This window comes from Doryrhamphus excisus, chromosome 19, assembly GCF_030265055.1.
Source record: "Doryrhamphus excisus isolate RoL2022-K1 chromosome 19, RoL_Dexc_1.0, whole genome shotgun sequence".
Classification (NCBI taxonomy): Eukaryota; Metazoa; Chordata; class Actinopteri; order Syngnathiformes; family Syngnathidae; genus Doryrhamphus; species Doryrhamphus excisus.
In genome coordinates, this window is record NC_080484.1 from 8,626,267 (window position 1) to 8,644,853 (window position 18,587).

The 18,587-nt window shown below is 43.5% G+C and overlaps 4 protein-coding genes and 1 non-coding gene across 5 annotated transcripts; 2 read left to right on the forward strand and 3 right to left on the reverse strand.

The window, feature by feature from the left end:
* Positions 1-1,634: 1,634 nt before the first annotated feature.
* Positions 1,635-3,581, reverse strand: sod2 (superoxide dismutase 2, mitochondrial). Its single transcript, XM_058057389.1, has 5 exons — positions 3,425-3,581; positions 2,665-2,870; positions 2,373-2,489; positions 2,087-2,266; positions 1,635-2,013 (listed from the first exon to the last, which is right to left on the reverse strand). Exons 1-5 carry the CDS (start codon positions 3,457-3,459, stop codon positions 1,868-1,870), a joined length of 684 nt encoding a protein of 227 aa, XP_057913372.1. The 5' UTR covers positions 3,460-3,581; the 3' UTR covers positions 1,635-1,867.
* A 524-nt stretch (positions 3,582-4,105) lies between these two features.
* Positions 4,106-9,452, forward strand: wtap (WT1 associated protein). Its single transcript, XM_058057388.1, has 8 exons — positions 4,106-4,314; positions 4,812-4,847; positions 4,942-4,997; positions 5,078-5,136; positions 5,244-5,362; positions 6,239-6,417; positions 8,094-8,248; positions 8,331-9,452. Exons 2-8 carry the CDS (start codon positions 4,818-4,820, stop codon positions 8,966-8,968), a joined length of 1,236 nt encoding a protein of 411 aa, XP_057913371.1. The 5' UTR covers positions 4,106-4,314; positions 4,812-4,817; the 3' UTR covers positions 8,969-9,452.
* Positions 9,453-9,730: 278 nt separating this feature from the next.
* acat2 (acetyl-CoA acetyltransferase 2) lies at positions 9,731-14,004 on the forward strand. Its single transcript, XM_058057648.1, has 9 exons — positions 9,731-9,869; positions 10,717-10,851; positions 10,913-11,094; positions 12,110-12,227; positions 12,322-12,465; positions 12,553-12,675; positions 12,767-12,921; positions 13,000-13,110; positions 13,172-14,004. The coding sequence occupies exons 1-9, from the start codon at positions 9,806-9,808 to the stop codon at positions 13,340-13,342; spliced, it is 1,203 nt and encodes a 400-aa protein (XP_057913631.1). The 5' UTR covers positions 9,731-9,805; the 3' UTR covers positions 13,343-14,004.
* Positions 13,990-18,311, reverse strand: tcp1 (t-complex 1). The gene is made up of 12 exons (XM_058057647.1): positions 18,153-18,311; positions 17,619-17,704; positions 17,420-17,548; positions 17,049-17,146; positions 16,869-16,979; positions 16,614-16,795; positions 16,264-16,390; positions 15,223-15,398; positions 15,014-15,137; positions 14,739-14,931; positions 14,494-14,657; positions 13,990-14,348 (listed from the first exon to the last, which is right to left on the reverse strand). The coding sequence occupies exons 1-12, from the start codon at positions 18,223-18,225 to the stop codon at positions 14,135-14,137; spliced, it is 1,677 nt and encodes a 558-aa protein (XP_057913630.1). The 5' UTR covers positions 18,226-18,311; the 3' UTR covers positions 13,990-14,134.
* LOC131107691 (small nucleolar RNA SNORA29) lies at positions 17,773-17,909 on the reverse strand. The gene has a single exon (XR_009120307.1). It is a non-coding gene; the product is annotated as a small nucleolar RNA SNORA29 (small nucleolar RNA).
* Positions 18,312-18,587: the final 276 nt, after the last annotated feature.

Sequence of the window (18,587 nt, forward strand, 5' to 3'; positions counted from 1 at the left end):
GGTATTTTTTTAATGGCACAAAAAGGTCAGGTATCCTTATTAGTGTGGGGAGACAGCACTGAGAAAAACAGGAAGAAAAGGGAGGAGAGGCAGATTTCAGTGATGAATTAAACGCCATAACTGAGTCATTTCCTCAATATTTTCCTTCTGCAGAAACTTTATCTTGAGGTCCTTTTTTGGGGGGGTTGGAAAAGGGAAATCAATTGGGCACGCCCGTATTTTTAAAGCAAAACTAGGCCACTTTTAGACAAACCATTAGCCCGTAAACGGCTGTAGTTGTCATTATAAAGGCTTTTTAAACTCTTGAAAAGAACGATGTTTGTCAGACTTTATGTACTGTGCATGATTCATGCATGTAATCAAAACTGAGTTTGTATTTTCAACAGTGATGCATATTACACTACTCCATGATGTATAGGTTTCACAATGTGGTCAACACGTGCTTGCTGCATCCACATTTTGAAACCTACTTCTAGATCTTTGGAATGTGACATTCCCACTGGCAAAAGCATCAGTCGGAATCAGTGAACACATATGAGGAACCAGCTGGGAGCCATTTGGATAGCTAGACCTGAGACCTGTCCTTGATTGATACGTTTTTCCATGACCAAGTGTAATGAACCAAACTAAAAGGGACACACACACAGTTGCTATAAGTTAGGGTGAAAAGTTTATATAAAATGTCATATTTTTGAGTCAATAATACAGAGTTAAATCCATATTTAGGACGTTTCCAGATCTTTGTTTCTTTTTAAAAATCATTGTATGCAAATATTTTTGAAATATATACAGGCTCGTGCTTCATATTGAACACGAGGCTCAGTAGTAACACTACCCAGTAACCTTAGACAACACCGCCCTCTTTTGGCCAAATCTTTAAATACACATTTTACATTTATAGCTCTTTAACGTCTCACATAACATTTTTTGTATCTTTTAGTTTTATGGGGCATATAAGTTTTTTGGGGTTTTTTTGTTTTGGTTTTTTAGCAAAAATTTTAATGTTTCAATTCAATAGGTTCCAATAAACACTCTATTTTCCTTTTCTATTTTGCAAACGTGCAGGAAATTTGACAAATTCATTCACTCTCCCTGCACTTGTCAGCTGTCAGTGAGGGGATGGAATATAAAACACGTGGATGACATTAATGCCCAATTCTTTTTTTAGGAACTGGATCATGCAGCAATGCCGCCATTGCATTTGTATTGTAGAGTTGGTGTTGCCTTCGACCACTTGTCATAGTCATTTTAAGTATTTGGGTATAATCAGCGTCTAGTTTAGTTGTTATAAAACTCCATACTGAAGAAAAGATTAACAGGTTAATGGTTTTGTCAAAACCGGGCATTTCTGTATAAAAAGACACAAAAAAAACAGGATTTTCATTGTCATGAGAGTTAGAAGACAGTGTGATTGTTTTAATACAACTGGATATATTTCTTTATTAATAGACAAACTGTGGACACCACTCAAAGGTGTCTTTTAAGAAGCAAAATTATTTACTTATAGCAGTTCTATCAGAACCGGAGAGAAGCACATTGAAAGATTATAATTAGCATGAATGTTGCATGTTGCAGCAGTATGACACTGACGGATTTCCTTTGTGTCAGGTTGTGAAAAGCGTGACTAGTTGCAATTCAAGTCATATAATTTTATTATTAGACGTGAAAAACATGGACTGCAATTACATGAACTGCGACAAGTTGCTGATTAGCTTCTGACATGACAAGTGACCATAATTGTGCGCTTTTTGACCTTGTGCTATTTGCTATGCAAATGAACACTTCAGGGTCTAAATACAAAATAGTACAAATGATTACTTTTCAATACAGGAGCAGGCCAGTGTGGTACATTACAGATGGGCCGAGTCTATTTCTTGGCAGTCTGTAGACGCTCGCTCACATTCTCCCAGTTGATGACATTCCAGATCGCCTTAACGTAGTCTGGCCGGACGTTTTTGTACTGAAGATAGTAGGCATGCTCCCATACGTCGATACCCAGGAGGGGGATGAGACCTGAAGGTCAAGCAAAGTTTAGGTAGCTGGCGAAAGATGACAGCGAGTAAAATCTAAAGTTACGAAAACTGACCTGTGGTCCCCTGAAGAGGATCCTGGTTGGCACACGCCGCAATGCTAAGTCTTCCACTCTGCTTGTCAAAGCCCAACCAACCCCAGCCTGAGCCTTGCACCGCCACCGTGGCAGCAGACATCCTCTCCTTCATCTTCTGGAAGGAGCCAAAGTCACGTTTGATGGCCTCCATGAGCTCCCCTATACGGAGACACAGATAATAATACTTAGAGACAAGGACAGCACAGCAGTGAGGTCCGAAATGATCATGTGACAACGGAAGGATTGGCCTAAAACTTTATGATACCTTGTGGCTCGCCCCCACCATTCGGAGAGAGGTTTGTCCAGAAGATTGTGTGGTTAATGTGACCTCCCCCGTTGAACTTGAGAGCAGGCTGAAGGGCAACCTGTGTTGTCACGTCTCCTAAAACACAAAGGTAAGGGAAAAATGCAAATATACAGAAAAATAGATTTTAGGAAGTGTGTATTTAATTTGAAATATACATATTAATTGTATGTGTGATCATAAGTTTTATGATGGCGACTGTATTCTTAATTGATTGAGTGCTCATGATGTAGCTTGTGTGTATGTCGAGTACCTTTGGCGAGTGCTTCTTGATACTTCTCCTCTGTCACGTTGAGGTTGTTGACGTATGTAGCGTGGTGCTTGCTGTGGTGCAATTGCATAATCTCTGCATTGATATGAGGCTCCAGGGCGCCATAGTCGTAGGTTAGGTCAGGAAGTGTGTGCTTCTGCCTGGACGCAGCTACCTGCTGTATGGCTTGGCTGACACTTGCAGCACACCTGGAAACAAAAAGAGATAACTTAATGCGAGGTCACCACCTTATTCCACATTACCATCCTTTTGTGTCACTGAAACCCCTTTCCACAAAAAGGCAATTGATTCCAGAGATAAAAGGTTCCTGTTAAGGTTTGAGGTGGGCGATACTACAAATTATGGCATCAAAAGATGTGAATAACACATTGTGAAAATAAACATACACGATAACTAATATCGACCTCACTAGCATTTATCCAGGACCGATATCTGGATCGATCTGCTCACCTCTCGTAACGTCTCGTGTCTCAGATGCTACTTGTGCCTTAAAAGTTATCGGATTTAAAAGAAATTGAGCCGAATTATATATAAATGTTCACAGATGTTTCCTGGATACACCATCACATGCCCAATAATTAAGACTTTTGTGTCACTTTAAATTAGTGCGCCACACACTAACCTAGCCAAACAGCTATAGTGGGTTAGCCTCTCGCTAAGACAGCTAGCAATGGCTATAAGAATGGCGAACTGGTGTAAAATATGTGCACCCATACAGAATGGTGTAATAGTTCTGATTTACCTGCGTATCTGACCAACTCTGCAGAGCATGTTCATGACGACGTAAACAGGACAGAGCTGAGCCTTTCTGCTGAATGAACGCTGCCCTTGAAGTGGACTATTTCAACTTGACAGTTCATGCGATCGTACCATTACCACTATGGGGGGGGGATCTTAATCTGTTCTGATGGCGATATTTACGCATTAATTTAAAGGTATTTGTCTAGTTGGATGGAGTTTGTTACTCTATAAACCCAGTAAGTATTATCCAAATCGTATTTTTCGTAAAGCGTATTGCTTTGTGAAATTAAAAAAAATCTACATTTGTATTTTTACACACAAAGTAGGTCCAACATATTAGAATAATACAAATTGAAGCAACAAAAATGGTTGGTGACATTGTATGCAATATTATAAAAACAACATTTTGGCAAATTAATCGCAAAACTTGGTGACGTCAGACAAGAGTAGCAAAAGATCGTATATGCAAAGAAGAGGGACGTCTCTCCTTTATTGTTCAGGTGCACACGCTGACACAAATATTGGTTTGAAAGCTCTAAAATTCATATTCCCCTACAAAAATAACCAGAAAACAACACATGTAATTATAGTTAACAATTTAAAATGTGTATTCTTAACACGATTGCTGTTCTGTTGGTACGGGTCTCTAAACAGTAGCAGAGTGAGTCGGCTTTCCCTTTACACGGTGTCTTGGTCGTACTCCGCACAGGGCGAGCAGAGCACCGCCAGCCCCATCCTGCCATTCTGTCCTGCCCTCACAGAAGAAGATGGTGGTAACCAACGCGGTTCGCCCGGACCAAATATAACCCGCCGTTAACTTCGCCCGCGACGCCAAACGCAAGGAATTGTTGCTGTTTATAGACCAAGAGACCGCCTGCAAAAAGGGGGCCGGTAAGTAAACCAAGCCTTTGACGAAGGCCTGTTATGTTGCAGTCAAGACGAGCCCTCTAGTTTGAGGAAAAGGAGCGAAAGGGAGGGAGTCGTTTCCTTCACCGCCATTTTGTGACAACAAGGTGCCAAAAAACAGACACAAGATTCGCGCGCTTCCCGCCCTTAAGTCCTATGAATATTGAAATCAGGCAGCGTTCATTTGATACCAGTGGTCTTATTTTAGCAACGGAAGCAGTACAGTATGTACTTAGCGGAGTAGCGTTAACATTAGCTTGTTCTCAGTTTCCTGCTAGCAGCTAGCGGTCGCGAGGCTCTAATGCTCTTTGCTAGCCGTCAGCTCCATGCTTATTTCTTCCTATAACATTGGAACCTCAGGATATGTGCATATTTGGTAGTTGACAAGAGGCCCCATATGTCGAGTGCAAAGTGCGTCCGCATGTGATGCAGTTATTTTGAACCTATTGCCTTGAAACCACAAGTGTTTTTTTCTTTTACAGTTCACAATGACTAACGAGGAGCCTTTACCCAAGAAGGTGAGCCTCTCTTGTTGTTGTTGTTGTTGTTCTACGATCACTTCAATGCATTTATTGGTCAATATTGACGGTACTGTGTTGTCTTTTCATCCAGGTTCGCCTCAGTGAATCTGATATGAAGACCTTGACCAGAGAGGAGCTGTGCACTAGGTACATATTAAACCACTAGTGACATATATCTTGTGCATATTGGGTCGAGAACCGCATTATCACATGTATTCTCCTTTCAGGTGGAAACAGCATGAGGCATATGTGCAGGTCCTGGAGGCGAAATATGCAGAGCTGTGTTGTAAGTATCCAAACATGTCACTGCTCGTGACAGAAGTGAAATTTTTAGATTTCACTCGCAATATTTGTGATGGCAGAATATTTTCTGATGGTGTTATTTTCCGTCAGCCAATGATGTAACAGGCCTGAAGGAATCGGAGGAGAAGCTCAAGCAGCAGCAGCAGGAATCTGCACGGAGGGAGAACATCTTGGTCATGCGGCTTGCCACCAAGGAGCAGGAATGCACAGTATGTATATATGAGTTTGTTACTATCAGTTACTCTAAGCATGGCGATTGCAACATACTTACAAAAGAAAATGGATGTTGTGGTTGTGCACTGGGTACCTACATGTAAACTTACAGGGTAAAGAGTCAAACTAAACATAATGCGTAATGTTGTAGTTATTATAGTTGTTTATATAGCCCTGTGTTGACACTGTATTTGCTTCATGCACATTGGACACGTAGGTACTTTTAGGTGTTGAGTACATGTAAACAGTTTTAAGTGGTGGCGGTAAGTTCTTTTCACTGTGGCGTTTAAAGGACGAGCTGTTTACTTTAATGCATGATTGTTTTAGATAGTCCCGTTCCAACGCTGACTCTCCGGCCAAGTTGTCACAATCCTGTATAGTTCTTCTTACATAAGTGGTGAACTTATGTCTTTACATGACAAGAGTCTGAAAATGCAGCCATTTCCAATGCGTCTCAACGTATCAGTGCAAAGGGGTCGCCTTAGATACCCAAAGCATTGTGTCCTACAGGAGGAGAAGTAGTTTGCCTACGTGCATATTGTGACATTGCCAACTCGATTGTTGTCGAGTAAACAAACCCATAAGAGTACAACTGACCGGTCACACCACATGAGAGGAGAAGTTTCCAAAGTGTGACCTCTGCTCTATGAAAAACCTACCCCAGACTGCTGACTCTCACAGTAGGAACTAAAAATGAATTAGTTTGCCTTAGCTGAAGTTAACTGAAATTATCAAAGCTGCTCGCTTTGGAAAATGCCTCGTGTTGGTGCACCTCCGTGGAAGTCCTCCGGTGCCTCCCACTTTGAGAACCAGTGCAACAGAGAAGCCCTCCTCTTTGCCACTCATTAACACCAGGTTCTTTCATCCTGCAGACGCACATCCAGTACCTCAAGCAAGTCCAGCAGCCCAGTGCGGCCCAACTGCGCTCATCCATGGTGGACCCGGCCATCAACTTGTTTTTCCTCAAAATGAAGGGTGAACTGGAACAGACTAAAGACAAACTGGAGCAGGCCCAAAATGAACTGAGTGCCTGGAAATTTACACCTGATAGGTAAAGACGATCAAAAAAAAAAAATAACACCCGCCCCACCGCCACCTCCCCAATAGAGGTCAAGACTTCCTCACGTCTCCCCCTCACCACCACCCTCACTCTCACTGCAGGAACTATGGTGGGGGGGAAAGCTGACAAAAAATGAGTCACGCTACCAAAAAAAACTTCATGTTTTTGTACTGTACTACGGCAGCCGCACTTCACATAAACTTAAAAAAGACAGTATGGTCAGGTGACACTTGTGACACTTGTGACACTTGTGTCTCAGCTCTGTGTACCCCAACGCCGTCCAAGGGCCTGAAGGAGTCTGGACTGTTCCTGAAGAGGCGGTCGACCCCCTCGCCCCCCCTCTTTACAACACGGATATGCCCTCCCGCCTTCTCCGTTCAAAGCAAACAGCTAAAATTGGGGGCGGCTAGCCTAAAACTTCAATTGGATTAATTTAAAGACAATTGTCGTACTCATAAGCTGTGGAATATGCCACACATACCTGAGACATGTACTGACTTGTTGGACAGTCTAGATACGAGGCAGTCGCACCAGGACAGTTCTAGGATTTAAAAGTAAGACTACGGGGCGAGGGGGCACTAGAACTGTGGGCGGAGCCACGTCCTTGTCCACAAAAGGACTTGATTGAAGCGCGAGGGTCCACTCGCCCACTCACGGTAGAGTGTATTTCCATGTTTTGTGTTTTGTTTAATTTTGTGACTTGTTTTCTTTTCATCGGCCTCTCATTTGACTTTTTATTTTTTTTTTGCTGCAAAGCAGCATACACGTACGGCAGTGTGTTTCCCCACGACACGCTTGTGAACATTTTGCACCCAGACGACAGCGAAACACACTGCTGCACGTCCACATGAGTCCTGTTTGCAAGCTGTCAATGCAATGTTGATGACAAATGTATCACTTGTATTTCTGTGTTTATTTGTGAGCTTCAACCTCATGACCGCTCTGGTAGCCATGTTGTTTCCCCCGTCTATAATCGCTCATGCTTAAGTTCATTCAGTGGCTTCACTGCTGCAATAGGGTGGGGACTCGCTTCCTCGCACCAATCAAGAGCATTAAGTGCCTTGGTAACAAGTTGTTAAAGGTGCAGTAAGTTTAAACGAGTACTACCTTAATGACATTTTGTTAGACGGGTATTCTCTGGCCTGTGTAGTCAGCCTGGGTAGATACACATTTTGACTATTTCAGTATCTCATTCAAGTTAGAGAATTTTGTGAAACACAGGTCCGGATTTTGCTCTTGTTAAATCCACTGAAAAGGTAGCAACATGAAACTCAATTGATTTTGACTGTTTATTGTTGCTTTGTACTCAAAAGGGATGATCTCACAAAGCTGGTTGCTACTTTGTTGCTACTTTTGCTTCACTTTTTGTTGACTACTCAACACAATGTATTGAATGGTGCATCCCATCATTTCATCATTCCCAGTGCGGATGGCTGGTTTGAGGTTCTGGTAACACTAAGTCTTCAGAATACATAGTTCATTGTGGTGCAATTGGAAATTGTTACAGAAACCTTTTGATTAATCTCTATATGTTTTCTTTGTTGGTGATTTTTGATTGTTGGTTGATAGTCTTAGTCTGTGCCTAGCGAGGGTGTCTTGATGTCTTTGTGGGGAATGTCTTTGCCTCCCGTGTTCATCATGTGATGTGAGACTTGTTTCCTTTGCAGCCAAACCGGGAAGAAGCTGATGGCCAAGTGTCGCATGCTGATTCAGGAAAACCAAGAGCTGGGGAGGCAGCAGTCCCAGGGACGCGTCGCCCAGCTGGAGGCCGAGTTGGCCCTGCAGAAGAAGTACAGCGAGGAGCTGAAGAGCAGCCAGGATGGTGAGAACGTAGCCTAGATTTCAGTATTTGTCGTTACGGCTGAAAAGTCTTTTGACTTTTTGATGATGCTTTCACCCCATAGAGCTGAATGACTTTATCATCCAGCTGGACGAGGAAGTGGAAGGGATGCAGAGCACCATCCTCGTCCTGCAGCAGCAACTCAAGGACACCCGCCAGCAGCTCACCCAGACTCAGGGGGCTCCAGCCGGGCCGGGACCCAGCCGGACTTCGCCCTCCGCCTCCGAGCAGGCAGCCCAACTCCCCCAGCAGGCCGACGCCCACTCTGACTCGGCAGGCAAAGATTTGGCGAGGGTGGCCAACGGGCCCAGCAAGGGCGGTTCATCCCAGAGAAGCAACACCACCACGCCCAGCCTCTACCGGGAGGTCAGTAGCACCGACGAAGACTTTGCCATGTCCCCCATGGCGTCCAGCCCCGGTGAAGCCGAGACCAAACTGTCCAACCACTCCGAGGAGGCATCAGGGAGTCAGAGTAGTGCTGTCCGGGCTGGAGGACCCGTGGGTTTGAGCGCAGGGTATGAGAGTGTGGACTCTCCAACAGGCAGCGAGACCTCATTGACTCAGCACTCCAACGACACGGACTCCACCACCGACCCGCACGAGGACAAGGCTGCCCAGGTCACCAAGGGCACCAGGACTTCAGGGTCACGGCATCCTCAGAACGGCCTGGACTCCACCACGAGCGACGGTGCTGTTTTGTAATGTTCTCTGAAAAATGTCTGGTCTCTTTTTCTTTTTCTTTTTTTATACAGAACAAGACAACAATTGCATAGTGTGTAACGCAGCACTGCTGTCTGAGATGTTTAGTTTTGCTGACCTTCTCCCTTTGCTTCTTGTGAAAGCTATGTCACATTTGTGTTGCTCAGCAGGGCACAACATGGCAAATGGTTAATGTTAGACATCCATTGAGTGGTGTATGATTTCAAAACTAGTACGTTTCATCCTGCTCTTGATTTGAGTCGGCCGCTGACCATCTGGTGTTGTAACTCATTAAGTCGCTCAATTCACAGAATTACAGCACATCTCACTTAGTATTGGCCTGTCTTTATTTTTTATTTCAATTTTAAATTTCATTAAAAAGTTCAGTTGGGAAGATTCTGTGAGTAGTTTATAAGCAATGTTCACATGCTGACTTCAGTCATTTTCATGTACTGACCAAATACCAATAAAGATTTTTAATACTAAATCAATCCACTTATTACTCCTGAGCAGTGCAGAAGACTGACTGTATTACTAAGTAACTCATTATTTCAAGCTAATAGATCTTATGTGAATACAGAAATAGTTTACCTTTATTTTCCCAGCTAAGGTAAATACATTTATGTATGTTCGGGACTTTTATTTGAACCCAATGTATCATTTTTTGTATATATATGGGGTATGACAGTTGTTTCGCCGGGACACAGGGTGGCGCTAGCGTGCGGTTGCACTCCAGTAACAGTGACTGTGAGTGTCAGAGTGAGTGTCAAACAGGACCAGCAGCTTGATTGCTCACTTGCAGTGCACTGTGTACACACCGGGACGTGATCAGCAAACCTCATGATGGCATCTAACGTGGGCACACATCCTGTTGTCATCGTTTCTGCCGCACGGACACCAATTGGTAAAGTATACTTAACATTTAACACCACGTTCATTCATTTAGAAACATCTTAATTCGCGCCGTTGTTTTCATCTTGAATTTCGTTTAACTGTGTCTCGTCGTTCACTTGGTCTTCACTCGTCTTTTTATTCTTAATCATTTGATTCCATTTGGTGAAATAATTGATAATGAGCTGTCTTCGTTCGCGGGAGTTTGTATCATTTAATTCCAGTTTGTCAATGAGCGATTTCATGACGTTCCGTCGTGCTCATCTCCCATTGGTTCATACTTGTGTCCAGTGCTGTGATTGGTTGATTGTTTATAGTGCCACTAAAATACTGAAGGAACCCACGTTGCTCATCTGATTAGCTAATCGTTTAAAACATATCACTCGGTGAGCTTCGTATCTAAACTAAGGGTTATTGTTTTCTTCTTTTTTACTGCGGAGTACCAATCTAGAAACTAGTTAATTCGCGCAAGTCGTATTAAACTACTGGGAATTATGTATATTATGAGCGGAGTTTGAGTCAACGAGTGAGTTCCTGGTTTTTCACTATGCTGATCTCCTATTGGTTCACAGTTGTGTCCGGGTAGGTTGAGGGCTGTGATTGGTTGATTGTTTATCGTGTCACTGGAAGGAGCCCTCTTTTGATTGGCTACTCACTATATGCAGGTCATCGGACGTTTGTCTAACCAGATTACATGTCATAGAGCGTCTCTGATAAACAAGAGGAAGTCATTTTTGAACATTTATTTTTCTCAAATTTATTAACTATTTTAAGATGAAGTACATTATGATTGGAAAAAGTCATTATGGAATAAAATACGCACTTATTTCTTATCTTCTTTCTTCTGCTTTTGTACACAGGGTGCCTCAATGGTTCTTTGTCCACGGTACCTTTGCATGACCTGTGTTCAGTGGTGATAAAAGATGTCCTAAAGCGGGCGGAATTGAAGCCGGAGGATGTGTCAGAGGTCATCATGGGCCACGTCCTGACAGCAGGTAATATCACTGGGAATGTCCAACATGTCCTCCCAGATTTTTTGAACCTATTGTTTTTCAGGTCATGGTCAGAACCCGGCACGCCAGGCCAGTGTCGGAGCAGGCATCCCCTACTCTGTACCAGCGTGGAGCTGCCAGATGGTGTGTGGATCTGGGCTGAAAGCTATTTGCCTGGGGGCTCAGTCCATCCAGACTGGAGAGTCGACTGTGGTGGTGGCGGGGGGCATGGAGAGTATGAGCAGGGTAAGACCACCAGACATTTCTGTTTTAAGGTCAATTTAATTCATAACAAAGCAGAACAAAAAACAACCTAATATTTTATGAATATACGTCATGTATTACTCAAATGTTTGTTTCCCCTTATTATACGGCAAGTGCCACACTAACAATATGAAAAATAGGATTGTGACATTATACTCTGGTTGTACCATTGAGCACCGCTTTAAAAGAAACAGCATCTTCTGGTGGCCAACCGCTGCCACTACATTTTTACTTATTTTGCAGAATACTTAACAAAAATAGCATTTTATATATATACCGTGTGTGTGTATATACTGTATATACGTGTGTGTAAATATGTGTGTGTGTGTGTATATGTATATTATGTGTGTATGTGTATATATATATATATATATATATATATGTATGTGTATGTGTGTGTATATATGTGTGTGTATATATGTATGTATATGTGTATGTATATGTGTACATGTGTATGTATGTGTGTATGTATGTGTGTGTGTATGTGTGTGTATATGTGTGTATATATATGTATATATATATGTGTGTGTATATATATGTATGTGTATGTATATATGTGTGTATATATATGTATGTGTATGTATATATGTGTGTGTATATATGTGTATGTATATATGTGTATGTATATATGTGTATGTGTATATGTGTATGTGTATATGTGTATGTATATATGTATATATGTGTATATATATACATATATATACATATATATGTATATGTATATGCATATGCATATATAGTATGTGTATATGTATGTATGTATATATATATGTATATATATATGCATATATAGTATGTGTATATGTATATATAGTATGTGTATATGTATGTATATATATATATATATATGTATATATGTATATATGTATATATATGTATATATAGTATGTGTATATGTATGTGTATATGTATGTGTATATATATACATATACATATGTATGTAAGCCAAATATAGGTGTCTAAAAGTGGTAAAAAAATAAAGTTACTGTCTTCTTAGGCTCCTCACACACTGCACATGAGGGCAGGAGTAAAACTGGGTGATGCCGCCCTGCAGGACTCCATGGTGGCAGATGCTCTGACGGACGCCTTTCATGGCTACCACATGGGCATCACAGGTGTGCCGTTGTTGGAATGCTGGTGGGAAAACTGTTGCAAGAAGCTATAAAAACATGTCTTGTTGTCTGTTTGTTTTTTTCCTCCCCGTCGCAGCGGAGAACGTGGCCAAGCAGTGGGGTATCAGTCGAGAGGCACAGGACCTGTTTGCTGTGGGGTCACAGAACAAAGCAGAAGCTGCGCAGAAAGCAGGATACTTCCAGCAGGAGATTGTTCCAGTGGTGGTGTCGTCTCGGAAAGGTACGCCCGGCTTACTGAGTCATTAGGATTATGGACAGAGGTTCATCTTAACTACATGTGGCCATTTTGAAATGAAAACATGTCTAGGGCCAGTGGAAGTGACAGTGGATGAGTTTCCTCGACAGGGCAGCAACCTTGAGAGCATGTCCAAGTTGAAATCCTACTTCATTAAGGACAGCAGTGGCACCGTCACGGCTGGCAATGCCTCAGGTGAGACTAGTTCTATTTACAATCTACTTCCTGTGTTTTTGTTGATCTAATTTTTTGTGCTATGGTATGGTTATGGTATTTTAATACTAAGGTATTAACGACGGAGCAGCCGCCACAGTGCTCATGAGCCAATCAGAAGCTTCAAGGCGGGGCATAGCACCCATGGCCAAGATTGTGTCATGGGCACAAGCTGGCATCGATCCATCCATCATGGGTACCGCTCCAATACCCGCCATCAGGAAAGCGGTGAGATATTACTACGCTAACATGGGACAAATGGCAAACAAATTGTCCCTCGTAACGTTGAGTCTGGTTCTTCACCAGGTTGAGAAAGCAGGTTGGCAACTGGATCAGGTGGATCTATTTGAGATCAACGAGGCGTTCGCTGCACAGTCTGTGGCGGTGGTTAAAGAACTCGGACTAAAAGAAGAAAAGGTACATCCCGCAGGTGTGCTCCCAGAAAACGATTGCAATTCTAACATATTCTTTGTTTCAGGTAAATGTAAACGGTGGCGCTATTGCACTGGGTCACCCCGTGGGGATGTCGGGCTGCAGGGTGTTGGTGACGCTGCTCCACACCCTCCAGAGGACAGGGGGGAGAAAGGGTGTAGCGTCCCTGTGCATCGGAGGAGGGATGGGCATTGCCATGTGCGTGGAGAAGGTCTGATTCAGGGATTTTAAAATGTACACTTAAATTGCTTATGACACAAACATGTTAGTGGAAAAATACCCGATGCCGCAAAGTGTTTTTTAGCAATGTAAATTGTTAGCTAACATGCATCGGTCACTTGACTTCTAGCCTGTTTCAGTAAGTCATTTTATCCCTCCTAGATCTATTCTACCAGTCTTAGTCTGTTGGTGTCAATTACTCCTCACAACACAGTAACGCACTGTGTGTGTGTGTGGGGGGGGGGGGGTTAATAGTTTGTCTAATTTTAATAGTTTGGCGGATGACAAAACAGTTATAATTTGTGTCATTAGCACTTTAAGGTGTGAAATCTAACACTGTTTACTTGCCTGACACTAGTGACCTTGCTTTTCTCGTTTTACGCTAACAAACTGACCTACCCCGGTAGCCTGGTACTCTATGCAGCTGAGTAAATGGACACCGCAGCCCTTAAAACATGGTATTTTAATAGAAGCTACCTGCATCATTTATCCATCCAGTGCTAATTAACAACGCTGGAAAGCTAACAGTTCTCTCGTGCTGTTAAATGAAGACATTCCACCTTTCTTCCTGTGCCATGCAGTTATCGCTGCCTACTGTAATACTTCCTGTAAATAACCTGATATGAAGCAATTAAACCTAAAACAGTCATTATGGAGTTTTTATTAAGTGGGGGGAGGGGACACACACACACACACACACTAAACAGGCAAAGTGCGAAGCCTACACTGGAGTGACAGCCAGGAAGAGTTCCGTAGGTAAGGAAACAAGGTTGACCTGTCAGCCTCTTGGTTAACCCTCCAGAGATCCGGACTGCACAGCATCCCTGTACGACTGGCCGCCCTCCTTCGGCTCGGGGAACAGCTTGATGAGGTCGTCGATACGCAGGATGGTGATGGCCGCCTCGGTGGCGAATTTGAGGCTCTTGGTCTTAACCATGGTGGGCTCGTACACGCCGGCCTGGCGGTTGTCCCTGGGTTTGCCGTTCAACAGGTCAAGGCCGATCCTGCACGATAATTAGTTGTAAATATGCCATAGGAGTAGGAGGGAATCACATTTATAACAGTTTACACACACCAACAATCAACAGTCAGCCATCTTGTGTTGTATTGCTTCAGCTGTTGGTCTTAACTATGAGAGGAAACACTCACCACTTCAGATTTTTGCGTTCAGGATTAACTTGAGCTTCGTTGTGGAAGGCTCGCAGTTTAGCCACTAGGTCTGTAGAGTCCTGCGCTGCGTTCACTGCCAGCGTTTTTGGGATGACGAGGAGCGACCGGGCAAACTCGGCGATGGCCAGCTGCTCTCGGGAGCCCTAAAAACACGCGATTCAAAAAAACGTTATTGCACTGCAACTGACGTCCAGGAACGTAACATAGCTTTTCCCGGTGCTTACCATGCTAGTAGCGTAATTCTCCAGATAAATTGACAGCGCCGCCTCCACAGCGCCCCCTCCTGGGACCACAGACTTTGACTCCAGCACCCTTTTGACCACGCAGAGTGCGTCGTGCAGTGAACGCTCCATCTCATCACACATGAAGTCATTGGCGCCACGTAGAATGATGGAGGCTGACGTACGTGCTTTGGTGCTAAAAGTAAACAAGTAGGAAACATTAGAAGATGCTAACACTTCACTGGGTGGCAGTACGATGTCTGGAAAAGAAGAATTACTTCTTGACAAGAATGAGTTCGTCATCACAGACGCGTTCCTGCACGACTTCCTCGGCTTGGCCCAGCATAGTGGCCTCAAACGTCTCCTCTCCCTCCAAGTTGGTCAGAGACGGGCAAAGGATGGCTGATGGAGAGAGGGGACACGGGTGCAAACACCATCACAACACGTTACCAAAAAAAGGTGTGGGGGGCAGCTTTCATTTTCATACCGCCCGTGGCTTTGGCGATGCGTTTGAGGTCCTTCTTGAGAACTCTCCTTACTGCCATGGCCCCCACATCCACAAAGTACTTCAGGCACATGTCATCAATGCCACCAGTGGTCAACACCACATTGGCCCCGGACGCCAGAATCTTCTGGATCCTTTCCTTGGTGATGTCAGACTCCCTGGAACAAACGTTTGCTTTTTTTAGTCATTTTTGGCTCCTGTCAATAACAACTATGCAGTTAAGAGGCTGGATGAATGGTTCCCACATGAAGTCAGTAGATGCGTCATTTCCTGTCTGTTTTCATTCAGATTGTGCTTTTTGCACAAGAGTTGTATTTATTGAAGGGAAATAGTCAATTTTTTTCCATTATAGGATTCCATTGTGCACTTTGTTATATTGTTCAATACAATTCATTTTTCAACTTGTTAATGAAAATGTATTGAAAGAACTAATGTGTTTATAAATTAGCATTAATTGCTATATATAGTGTGCCCTGTGATTGGCTGGCGACCAGTCCAGGGTGTATCAATCAAATCAAAATAGAATCAAATCAGATTTTAAAATTTATCGTACGATGACTTGATGCACCGAAAAGAAAAAAAATGGTTTCTAGATTAATCGATTATAAAAATAACCGTTTAACCCAGCCCTAATAAATAGTTGACCAGCAAGTAACATGCTTAACTCAGAACATGATGGCATCAGAAGATACTACATAAATCCACAGGATAAAGGAGGCACGGGGAGCAGACCCATGTACTAGGCGGTCACAACAATGCCTGTACTAATGTCACATTACATATTGCCCGTATGATTAATAAAAGGCTTAGCATGGATCTTGGAAGTCAACCTGCAACAGTGCCTATATCCATATGTACAGCCCCACATAGTAGACCAACAGCTGAGAGGCACTGCCAGCTGGACTTGAAGGAGCTGATGTTAGTCTTTCCCACGCGTATCACTGTGTCGACTACTGGTTAAGTCACACAGCAAATTTAAATGGGATGATTTCTGAAGGAAGAGAGGGGAAAAAAAAAACCCACCTTTGTCGGATCTGGTCAAGCTTCTCAGGGTCGTTGATGACGACTTGGACCCCCATCTTCATCTTAGTCTTCTGCAGACTGAAGTCCAGGCAGGCGATCTTGGCGTTGACCACACGCTTTATCATGCCTTTAGTTAGGAAGAGAATGTAGACACATTAAGAGTCGCATTTGAGAAGAGCTTGAATGCGAGTGTGTGGTCAGGACAGAGACGTCATGGGTCATAAAGCACCCTGACAACAATCTTCCCCGAGCGGGTGTGCTGTATCCCACGCGTATCACTGCATGTGTCATCATGTAGGACAGAGCAGCAAAAAGAAATGGGAAATCTGGCAACCGAGGAACAGACATACCTTGCGATCCCACGGTGCAGTTGAGCGCATACCCGTTCACCAAGAAACTCTCCTTCTGGCTGCGACCGTGCGCTTTCAGCACGTTGACGGAGTTGATGGGATATTTGGCTATACCCTTTCCGTCCACGAACTTGACAGCCAGAGCGGCGTCCACCACCATGTTGGCGAAGAAGTCTGCGTCACTGAGTTTCCAGATTAAGGCAGCAACGGTTCATCGGGTTAATTCTATCTCAGACATCAAAACAGAAAGGATACACTCCAATGATCTTGGAGGACATGGAGGTCTTGGCTGCGTTGAGTAAGCACTCCCTGCCTAGGTCGTCTGTCCCAATGGTGAGGTTTTCGTTGATGTAGCGCACCGCCTCCCTGAACCGGAACAGACGCGTCACACAAACGGAGTCAGAAGCAACTTTTTTTTTAGTGAGGAAACCTTACTTGCAAGCCAGGCGGTATCCACTGATGACAGACGTTGGGTGAATCTTCTGCTTGACCAATTCATCCGCGCTCTTCAGCAACTCTGCAGCAAGAATGACCTAGCATAGATGGACATGATTAATCAATTAGCCATAATACTGTACATACTGTATGTGTATAGCATAATGGATTTCACTACACATTGCAATTTAATAATGTCCCATCCTTTCATTTGAGGAAGCAGAGATGAGGCTGCTTGTCCTCTTCAGACACAGATGGAGGTTAGTTTCTCTCTCCTGTTAGCATAGCCACACACCCGTGGTATATACAGCACATGTGTGGTACTAAAACAGGATATTCCACGATTCTATTTGCAAACGGAGCCCACTCACCACCGAAGTGGTCCCATCCCCGACCTCCTTGTCCTGCAGGTCAGCCAGCTCACAGAGGACCTTAGCAGCTGGGTGCTCCACTTCCAGCAACTTCAGGATGGTAGCACCATCATTGGTGATGGTCACGTCCTGGTTGATAAATGAACAGAATGAATATGTCCTACAGAGACAATAAAATAATATAATGGATGCAACTGACCCCAATGTCGTCCACCAACATCTTATCAAGACCCACTGGGCCAAGGGAGCTCTTGACAATGTTGGCAATGGATGCTGCGGCCATGACTGGAATGGCAAAGAAATTCACGCTAAACATGGGCAATATAAATCACATTGATAGACATTTTCTAATATTGATGTTATTCTGTCATTTTATTGGGTGAGGAAACACAGAGGTAGCCACACCTTCAGACCATGACAGAGTTTTTCTATCCCATTAGCATAGCCATCCATTCATTACAATACGAGTGGAAGGTACTGAAATGGGATTAGCAAAAGATAATAAAGAGGTTGGCGATTAGCGGAACATGTACAGCTATGGCGGATATGTCAGGGTTACTTTTAAATAGGCAACACGAGCACACAACTCGATACAAGCTAGCGTTAGCATGTAGCGTCACACGTGTGCTATACATTGGAGAAAAGGAACTGGCTTTGTTGTCAGCCATTACGGCGCGCATACACTTAAAAGAAACACATTGGAAATACGGCGTAAATGAGCTCAACAACTCACCATTTTGAGTGCGAACCGACTCGCCAGTCGTTCTCTGGCCGAGCACGTTTAAGGGACCTTCCAGTAGCGACATTTTAGACCGCCACCACACACCCGAGAAGAAAGGAAGCCACGGCGCAGTGCATTATGGGTAAACCGGCCTTAATCGGAAACTTCCAGAAGCAAACGCTAATATGCATTTTCAGACGCAAAGATGTAATACTTTCACACGCCTCACCGAATATATACCTTAAATTGGATATATCTGCGTAAAATAAAAGCTCCAATGTCGAATTAATAGTACCTTTCGTTGATTTTACTTTGTATAAACTACATTTCCCATATAGCTACGGTTCTTCTTCGTGTATTTTGTTAGAGTCATATAACGCCATCTACTGGTCGTGTTGCATACAAGCGCGGCTATTCATCAGCTTGTGGAGGTGGGAAGGGCTTTAA